Below are 10,203 nucleotides of genomic sequence, written 5' to 3' on the forward strand. Positions count from 1 at the left end.
AGAGCTGGGAGAGTAATCTACCCCTTCTGTTGGCACACCACTGTCCCAGGGAGAAGGCAGTAGTGGGGATCAAGAGTGCCTGTTTAGCTAGGATCTGTCAAAGGCCATGTTCCTGCCCTCAGGGAGATTCCTTGAAGTCTATTGTAAAACAAAGGGAGTAGGGCTCCAATGTCTTAAGTCACTGTGAAAATTAGCAGAAACCCAAACTATGGACATACGCGATAAACCTTCCCTTTGCGCCCCTTGATTGATGCTTAAAGTCAAGAGCAGTTGACAGCATTTCACTTCCCCTTCGGCAGAACAAACCCAAGGAAACCATTGAATTCAAAGGCTTTTTATTAGGAACCACGGGAATGAGCTGCTTATCCCTCGAGAACAGTCTAGAGCAGGTCATCAGGCCCAGGCTGGAGAGAGGTTGTCAAAGGTGCTGTGGTGTGCTTTGCTGCACTTGCTGAGGGCCCGGAAGGAAAGGTGGCGGCCACGGAGGCTGACAGGCACTGGTGTTAGCCAAAACACGGGCCTGGGGGGAGCCCTCTGCCTCCCTTCCAACTCCACTCAGGCTGGAGCATGCCAGGAGACGGAGAACGCGGCCGGAGCAGGCAGGACGCAGCAGTGCTGAGCGCTGGGCAGCGTTCTCCGCTGCTTCACTTCACTTGCCTGCCCTCCGCTCTTCTTGCCGCTTGGTGATCAGGTATTTGAAGAACTCGTACACAGACCATGCGATGGCTGTGGAGGGGATCTGGTAAATGACTCGAGCCTGCACCCCTCGGAAGTAGGCGGTCACCCCGCCTACTTGATACACCGTCCTGAAGGCACTGGCCATGCCTGTGATGTGTCCTGTGATGTTCGAGTTCAAAGCCAGGGATTCCTGGGTGTTGAGCAGTGTTTTGCAAACGTCCAGTGGGGTTGTGGCAGCAGCAGCTACAGCTCCAGCACAGGCTCCAGAGAGAACGTGGGAGCTGGGGTTGTACCGTCTCTGGGGGTTAAAGTGCTCCTGCAGGAACTCATAGGTCATGAAGTGAATGGCTTGGAAGGGCACATTCATGGTCAGCTGCGTGGTGTAGCTACGATAAAAGGCGCCGGCCCCTTCATTTTGCCACACTGCCCGGACACAGTCTGTCACCCGGTGGTACGGTGAGTTGTACATCTGCATCCTCTGCTTGACCACTGGTGGTGCCGTCAACAAGGCGGAAGGAAACGATGCCAGCAATCAACCGGTGAGCAAGCGTATCCAGATTCAGAGTCCCAAGTCAGCGGGTCAGCCATTGGAACGGAGAGAGAGAAAAAAATACGAGTGAGCTGTCACGAATACGTTAATACATTAATGTCTCATACGTTAAGGTTTCCTTAACTGAGAAAGGGCCAAAAAATAACAGACCCACTTCTAGTAGGATTTCTTTAAAACCAACCAGTGAGCGGCACCTGGGTGATTTAGTTGGTTGGGTGTCTGCCTTCAGCTCAGGTCATGATCCCGGGGTCCTGGGATGGAGCCCCGCATCAGGCTCCCTGCCCAGTGGGGAGTCTGCTTCTCCCTCTGCCTCTGCCCCTTCCCCTGCTCATGCTCTCTCTCACTCTCAAATAAATAAGATCTTAAAAAAAAAAAAAAACAGCCAACCAGTGAACACATAATACATGATTTAGAGACTCCAGAGGGTTTCCTTGAAATAAGTACCTACCTACTATCATTATCTTACCCGTTCATAAAACTCAAGACAAGAAATGACTCAGTGGCAGTGAACATAATAATGAACAGATAGCCCTAATAATCCCAATCCTCAAGTATGCAGAGCACCCAACTCTTATGACACGAGGATAGTTAATCCTCCTAGAGGAGAAAGGCTACCAAAAAGAAAACAAAATTCTTAACCAAGAAGACTGTGGCTTCATTTTCCAAACATCTACTCCCTCAAGTGGATAACATGGTGTAAGCTCTAGATCTTCAGCTTAGGTTTGGCCCTTTCCACACCATGACCTTGCCAAGACAGGTAAAGAACTGGAATTTAAAGAACATGGCAACCATGTTATCCCTTCATATTTGTTTGAGTACCTCATTCTCCACCTAGAAAGCCAAGATCCAAGCAGCCATGCAGGAACTGAGCTCTACAATTTACCCTTTCATTCCTACTTCACCTCTTTGAAGAAAAGTGAAATAATCTGTTAAATTTTCAGAGGAGATCAAATCTACTACAGAGAGGACTTCCAAGAAGGCCCAGGAATAGGCCAAATAGAGCCATATCTTTTTTCAGAGAAGCCCCAAAGACGAATGGAATCTCAATGAGTTTGCTTCCTAGGGGCTCCTCCTCAGTGCCGACAACATGGAGGGAGTGCCCTCTACTGGTAAGGCACAGCAGCAGAGAAAGGCTTTCCCCCCAAACCGGCCAGCTGCTCCCTGGCTTTCTTCCGCAAGCAGAAATAAAGGAAAAGCCCAGAGATGCCGAGGCAGCTGCCCACAGAGGGAAAGGCGGCGGAATCATTACCTTCTGCTGGATTCATGGCTGCATCATGCAGTAATGTTGCTACACACCCGGCCGCACCTGCAAAGGAGAAAACAACTGCCACATGCAAGGCCAGGAGAGGTCAAACCATCCACCGAGGCCTGGGGTGGGGGGGTGGGGGGTGGCCAAGCCACAGTAGGGTGAGAGATGTAAGAGCCAGTTCAAAAGATGGGGACCCCTTACTCCTAAACCCCCATTCTGAGTAATGAAGATATTTGCTCCCACCAGCTTAGTAAGGTCACCAATCTAGGTGACCATAGGTATACTAGGAAGGCCTGGAAGAGCCTAGGAAAACAGCCCAGATTTTATAAAGACAGTTCTGAGAATAAACACAGTTCACGCCCCAGATAGGAACCAGAGCCACTGAGGCCAAGGGATGCCGGCATCAGCTGCCTCCAGTGGAGGGAGAACATGAGGGGCGGCGGGGTGGTCAGATTTGACCTATAGCGTCTCATCTTCCATCTTGCTGCCCCTGTGCTGCCCAGTCCATCTCCAAACTCTACAGCTGTCTGACTAGACCTTTCCTTTGGGTCCTGAACTGCCGTATCCCTCACTACTCCTCTCCACTCTCAATTTGGTTTTCAATCCTCAAGCAACAGGCTGCTTTCTCTTCCCTTACTTCCACATAACCTCCAACCTTCTGGTTTCTCTGTGCATAAGTCCCTTGTCCCCACCCCAATTCACTTGTTGAGGCCTGGTCATGTCATCAACAACACAAACTGCCTCTGGTCAGTTAGGATCCTGAAAAGGTGAGGCAAAGAGCAGGGGCTCCATTAATGACCTCCTTGGGTGGCTGGGTCACCTCTGATCCTGCCGAGGAGGACAGCACCAGACTATCAAGAAATACACAATGTGTGTGGGGGGGTAGTTCAGTGTGTCCCACATTACCAGGGCATTACAAGTTGATGCAGGGAGATGAAAGAGTAGAGCTGGTAGGTAAGGGAAGATACTGTAACACTTTGTTGAGGTGGTCCCCAAAGAGGGGTGGGGTTGAAGCAGGTCTGAGAACATCAGGTTTGGAAGTCCCTCCCCTATAATCTGGCCTAGCCCAGCCCAGAGCTTCAGCTCCAAGCCATGCTGAGACTGGAAAGCATTGACAGCAGCAAAGCCCAGAGAGTTGACAAAGTGGGGGAACCAGCACAGGAAGGCTCAATACCGTTGGCAATATGGCTATTGCCCCCAGGGTGGATTACATCACTCAATGTCTTTTTTAACTTTTCGTAGCAGGCAAAATAGAGGGCGTGGGCAGGCCCTGCGCCTGTCGCTGTGACGTTCAGCCCTCGCATAGGCCTCCACAGGCCCTCTGTTCTTATAATCCTCCAGAGTGCCTCCAACACATTGCGATAGCGGGCGGCTGGGTCAGGCTGTAGGCTCTGCATCCGGGTCTGCAATTATAGAAAGGAGTGCAGGGTCAGTGATGCCAACTTCTCATTCAACTTCCCAACTTCGACACAAAGGCTGCGGGCACTTCTATGTGGAATCGTGCCAACGTGCAGGAGTACCAACTGGCACCCAATTTTACTTCCTTCCAAATCTGTGTCCAATCTTTCCAAGATGTGGACCTTTCTTTTGCTAGTCATCTATGAGGGGAACACCGTTGCTGTCTCTGAGAATATCACCACTTGGGAAGTGTCCTTGAACTCTGAAATGATTCATAGCCCCAGCAACAAATATCAAGCCTGTGTTTCAGGAGAAGTTCCTTTTGTGCCTTAATAAACTCGGGCCAAGAGTTCTTTATAAATGGATTTTAAAGTCAACTATTTACTGTCTACAACATACTTTATGCATTATTTGCACGAGGCCCAACATTGATCCTAGGCCTGCTTCCTGATCACACACTATATTAATGAGATGATAGCTTATCCTCTGTTATATCCTGGATGATTACCTGAACTTCTCAGATTATTCGGCATTGGCAGCTGGGCCTGTAGGTTAAATTCTTGGCAGAGGTAGCAACTGTAATCAATACTACTCTAATTTCCTGGGAAAGAACATTTACCCTGAAACTATGAAAGGTGGAAACCAACCTAGTCCCTAAAACTGAAGGGATTTCCAGATCTCTACTCTAAACTGAATGAATCCCCAAATTGGCATCAAATAGTATCAGCCTTCATGAAACATAATCCTTGGAATTTCCAGAGGATTCAATGACTGGGACAAAAGTACATGGTAGACACTTTGTATAATGTTCTGGACAAAGTTGGATTGAAATTTGGGAAATGAATCTTTTCGAAACATTCCCCAAATCACCGACTCTCAGGGGAAGGGTGTGTCTCCTCATGAAAATCTCTTCTTGTCTGTTGATCCATTTCAAGATTAAGGTAGCATGGAGACTAACAATATAAAACCAATGTCCAGTGCCTGGAACAGAGGAAGCACTCAAGATTTGTTTGCTGAATGAATGAATGAATGAATGAACAAATGAATCTTAGCTATCTGCACCAGTTCACAAAGTAAGAAGTAGGCTATCAGTGAGTCAGTAGGTACAACTAAAGCTCAAGTACAGTTTAAATTCCTGCTTCACTCCAATTACTGATTCAATTTGAACCTTCCTTTGGCCATCTGGAATCCAAGAGTACTGCCTCTTCTCAAGAGTGGGGGGCGGGGCAAGGGGGGGAACGGACGACAACTAACCAGATTAACAGGTCCTAGTTAGCTGCAAGCAATCCACATTCCTCTAAAGTTATTTTCTCCTGCTTGCTACTAACAAAGAACTGGAAGCTTAAAAGGTTAATTACTGCAAGTTCAATCAGAAATACAGTATCACTTTTTACAATCTGACACATTCATTCTACTTCTCAAAAAAAAAAAAACAAAACACCATAAATTTCCAATAAAGGATATGCTTATGAATCTTTCGTATCACCCAGGGGTTATAGAATCCATTAGAGGAGTTATTCAGTGACTACAGGTTTTTGCTGGCTACGGCTGCTGATAAAGATAAACTCGGTCTGGTTTCCATAGGTTTGTTTGAAACTGATCTTGTATAGGACGACTGTTCAGAAATTGCATTGCTCTGCTGAAGTCAGTGGAATTATTTGGGCAACCAGCCTCGAAAGGTCTGGCCTCAGAGATTTGGCATCTTTCAACCCCAAGAGAAACCTGGACTGAAAGTTACTTTGAACATTTTATACACACCTCTACTTCTAACTCACAATTCTACTTATACCCTATGGAAAGGACCCAGGCATAAGCTATGCCAAATAGAAAATCAATATGGCTCCCCAAATGTGTGAGCCAATAAATCTTTCCTTTGGAGAAAAATGAAATCTCTACAAGTTTATGAATAGCCTTTAATTATTAAAAAAACAAACAAACTGGCTTTGAAGAAAAGTGAAATGAACTAACAGGGAGATAAGTGGTTTGGTAAAAGACAAGCCACATATGAGTCAGAAAGCCTGAGTCTGAGCCCCTGCTTTGCTAGATGTGTGGTCTTGGTTTTGTCACTTAACCTGAGTTTACATGAGACTAGGAATGGCTCATGGGGCTGTTGTGCGGATTCAAAGAGGGCAGGTAAAAGCCACTGGTAGTTTATGAAGCACTAGAAATAAAAGGCTTTTTATCGTATCCAAACACGATTCTTGGACATATTTGTTCATATCGTAGAATTTACAGATTATGGCAGTGTTGTCTCTTGTACACATCATTTCACAACTGTACACAGGCAACTAACTGGTTCTTAGCCACTAGGAAATCAGGTTTAATTTTGTATTTTTTTGTTTTTACTTTAAAGTTTCTCTGTGGCTATAATGATTTTTATGTCCAGCTATCAATCTGGAGATCATGTTGAGGAACGAGCACTATTGTGAAACTCTGTGCCTTGCTTGGCTCTGGAAATCTACTTCTGGGAGGCTGCATGGAAGGCCTGAGAGTCAGACTGCGTTCAAATCATGATGGTGCCACTTAACTTGCTTCCTTTTCTTCATCTGTGAAATAATGAAAATGATGTATACTTCGTGAAATTACTTCAAGGATTAAATGAATAAATATATGTAAGGAACATCAGTTAGTGCTTGGCAAACAAAAACAAGTGCCATTTATCGAATAATAAGTATTATTATTAGATACAAGAAAGTCACATAAGCCAATGTTTCCTAACCTTTCATTGGTGAATGTGTACAGATAACCGTTTACATCTGGAGTTTGGAAAAGATTTCCCTTGCTCGTTCTCTCTTTAACTTATTCTGTAAGTAGATTCTTTATGTCACCATTACAAAGCCAAAAAGTAAAAAAAAAAACAAACCTTGGTGACAGGTGGGTACTTAGCCAGATGATTGTGAGAAGATTCTGACTACTTCGGCTGCGGAGCCTATCCCTATAGATAGTCTGGTGTTTGCCTCTGAGGCCCAGAAAAGGAAAACTGGGATATATTTGGGCTCCCAAACCTCCCTATTGTGACCATATAAATAGTTGGCTGAATAACTATGGCCTGGTGAGGTTATGCTAGGTTCCTCCCAACGATACTTTAAATCAACCTGACCCTGGTAAGTGGCTGGGGTGCACAGGTTTGCACGCCAAGAGGCAGTGTCGACTTTCACTTGCAAACACGGTGGTTGCTGTTTAGGCTCCAACTCAGATACCTGCCTCTAGTCTTCGGGATGGTTGGGCTGCTCTTCTTCTCCACCACCATTTAGGTGAAAGAGGAACTGGGAAGCCCTGGGACAAGTGAACTGGGAAGTCCTTTCTGAAGGAAGAGATCTGAACTTTCATGTCTGCACAACAATGTCTAACATCCTACTGACATTAAATCTTACAACCTAGCTGTTCCCTCTAGTCATTTAAATCCCAGCATTAATGGCAAATGAAAATGATTCTTCTAAAATGAGCTTTTGTATCTTTGAAGCCTCTTGAGCACTTTTTCCCCTCTGGATCAAATAATTATTTCTTTAATATAGGGCTTTGAGGCATGACTGTAGTGTCATATGACTAATTTTTTTAAAAACAAACACTTCAGAGTTTATGTAAATGAATAAGAACTGTTCTTCAAAACAGTTACCTTGGAAGGCTAGAAGTAACTTATTCCAGCAATGCTGTGATTATGCAAAATATTTCTGGAACTCCTCTTTCAGAAGTGTTCCCTCAGTGGGTTTATCAGCCGCAAGAATAAATCAGTCTCCTTGCTTTCTGGTCCTACCTTCTCTTTGTCTCCAATCAGTATTACCCATTTTGACCTTCCACTTATCTGTCATTTTTTATTCTGAATGGTCTGTTACTAAAAAAACCCAAACAAACAACTCCATTTTGTCACAGGGCAAAGCTTTTCCCTCTTTAAGAATATTCACCCAAATATTCTGGAGGCATTTCTAGCAGAGGAATCTATAAAATATTTACAGCAACAATATTATGTAAAGATATGGAATAAGGAGATAGCCTCCCAAGGTAATGGGACAACACTTAAGTTGATAAGTTATAGTAATATTTCTAAGTCAGTCACATTATTACATTGTATTTTTCAAGTCATTAAATAATTTCCATTGCTTTCTTTGATCTAGTTTTCATTTGATACATCCTGAAACATAGCACCCTAGACCCTGCTCTCTACTCACAGTCTAAGTATAGTGAAGTTACTTTACTTTGCAGTTTGGTCATTTTAATTTTTTGATATATAGCATTAACAACTCACAGTCATTCAACCTAGACTTTACTATATAAATGTCTGAATCTTTTTTATTTGTACTTATCCACTTTACATTTTAATACTGTTAGAACATTAACCATCCTCTTACTTCTCTCGCATGGATTTTACTGTTTGTTTCTATTCCTCTCAATTGACAAGGGTATTTAAAATTCTAATATCCATTTTAACCAAGTGCATCTACCAGTTTCAATAGGTATGACTATTGGTAGGAGTTGCCTTGCAGTGTGCTAGAAAACTATCAACTCAATGTCAGTCACAAAGCTTAATGAGCACTTTCCCCATTTATTCATTCACACTACTAATGAAAACATGTGGGCGCCTGGGTGGCTCAGTCGGTTGGGCGGCTGCCTCCAGCTCAGGTCATGATCCCAGAGTCCTGGGATCGAGTCCCACATCGGGCTCCCTGCTCTGCGGGGAGCCTGCTTCTCCCTCTCCCTCTGCCTACTTGTGTTCTCTATCTCTCTGTCAAATAAATAAATAAAATCTTAAAAAAAAAAAAAGAAAACATGTGAGTACCAGAACCAGGGAGAAGCAGAAAAGATATGACTTTGTATTTCCCAACTCAATACTCTCTCCTTTTGAATATGTAACATTTTCCTAATTTGAGGAGAAAACACACATCAAAGAGCTGTGAGGATACTGTTTGACTATTACCGTTAACATGTAAAGGAGGTGTCAGTCTCTGTCAATACATTTATTTCAACAGTCCCCTGGAATTTACTTTTCATTCAATTTAGTCCTCACTTTTAGAGGTTGGTACCTTTGCTAATGCACAAGAATAAGAACTGTAAAGAACAACCTGTTCCCCTCTTCACCTAGCTTTCTTCAGAAGCACCTGACTTCTTTACCCACTAACCAGTCTGCTTGGTTGTGGCTACAACTAGTTTTTAGGTTCACAGGAATCATGCCTTCATGTTGCTCCCCTTTCATTTTCAATATCATCACGCTTCCCTTCTAGGCAACTCTCCCCTTTTGTCAACTTCACATGGCTAAAGAAATACACTGTCAGGTCCATCTCTTGTTTGGGGGCTGATGTGCTCCCTGCACATACGAAATCCTAATCCCAGTTTAGGTTTCACGTTCAGGAAATAGGTGGGGTATCATGCTTGCTGCAGAGAAACCGAAACCTTTTCCTGAACATGGTCTTTCCCAAATCACTTCCAGTCTGGAACTATGAATTCTGACTGCACAAATGATTTCCAATCACTCATGGGCTAAGATTTAATAAGTAAATACTTCATCTTGCTGAGAGATATCAGATTTCGGTTCCTGCCCCATCACTTTTAAGGGCAGACACAGCAAGAAGCTTGTAAAAGCACTCGCCCAGAGAACATCTCAAGCCATTAAGATCCTATTCAGGGTCTGATTCACCCCAGTTGGCTTCACCTTAAATCAAGTCAGTATTACTTACCTGTTCCATCCCATCCCACCCTATTCCTGTTTAGTCCCAGCTAGGATCCAGGACTTTGGCTGACAGATTTTCTTTCCACAGTCCCGATTCAGATCTCACTGACGGTTAGAAATGGGTCCTGGTTCCTGGGTGGGTTCCATTCCCAGCCGGGACCTCGCTTGCATGGAGTATCGGTTGAATCGTGTGGCGGTGGCAGGAGCCAGGAAGAAACCCATGTCGGCTCCGGCTCTCGACCGGGATCCTGGCTCTGGACAGGACCCAGGGGTGGGGTCAGCCCCAGGTCGGATTCGGAGCCGGTCCAGGTCTCACCTTGACGCAGTCGATGGGATACATCACGCAGTGCTCCAGGATCCCTGCCACGGCGCCCGCCACCATGTGCGTGGTGACAGTGGCTCCAGCCGGCAGCGCCTCGTAGTCCGGGCCGGAGTCCGGATCCTGCCGTACCGGGGGCCTGCAGGCCCCGGCCTCCCCGCCGCCGGCCCCCCGGCCCACGCCCCGCTGCAGCCACCCGTCCAGCAGCGCCGACTCCCCGGGGCTCCGCCCCGGCCCAGCCGCCGGCCCCCCCGCCACACCGCCAGCACCCCGCCCCTCCAACTCCATCCACCCGGGCCAGCTGCGGCGCCCACCCTCGCCGCCGCTGCCGCTGCCGCCACCGCCCC

At 45.7% G+C, this 10,203-nt stretch overlaps 1 protein-coding gene across 2 annotated transcripts; it reads right to left on the reverse strand.

Annotated features, from left to right (window-relative positions):
* Positions 1–318: 318 nt before the first annotated feature.
* On the reverse strand, positions 319–10,159 carry SLC25A28 (solute carrier family 25 member 28). 2 transcript variants are annotated; one of them, XM_045878592.3, is made up of 4 exons: positions 9,854–10,159; positions 3,652–3,880; positions 2,478–2,534; positions 319–1,167 (listed from the first exon to the last, which is right to left on the reverse strand). In XM_045878592.3, exons 1-4 carry the CDS (start codon positions 10,142–10,144, stop codon positions 650–652), a joined length of 1,095 nt encoding a protein of 364 aa, XP_045734548.1. In that variant the 5' UTR covers positions 10,145–10,159; the 3' UTR covers positions 319–649. The 2 variants fall into 2 exon arrangements, with proteins under 2 accessions (XP_045734548.1, XP_064451210.1); XM_064595140.1 differs by lacking the exon at positions 9,854–10,159 and adding an exon at positions 9,545–9,833.
* Positions 10,160–10,203: the final 44 nt, after the last annotated feature.

This window comes from Mirounga angustirostris, unplaced genomic scaffold (genome assembly GCF_029215605.1).
Source record: "Mirounga angustirostris isolate CCGP_5_RB_7025 unplaced genomic scaffold, mMirAng1.0.hap1 SCAF_6, whole genome shotgun sequence".
Classification (NCBI taxonomy): Eukaryota; Metazoa; Chordata; class Mammalia; order Carnivora; family Phocidae; genus Mirounga; species Mirounga angustirostris.

Bases quoted from the DNA above. Each gene is read 5' to 3' on its own strand.
- SLC25A28 (XM_045878592.3), bottom strand. From the start codon at position 10,144: ATGGAGTTGGAGGGGCGGGGTGCTGGCGGTGTGGCGGGGGGGCCGGCG. The intron at 3,881-9,853 runs GTGAGACCTGGA...CTATAATTGCAG, and splicing joins ATCCCATCGACTGCGTCAAG to ACCCGGATGCAGAGCCTACA. The intron at 1,168-2,477 runs GTAATGATTCCG...CGGCACCACCAG, and splicing joins AGCCATGAATCCAGCAGAAG to TGGTCAAGCAGAGGATGCAG.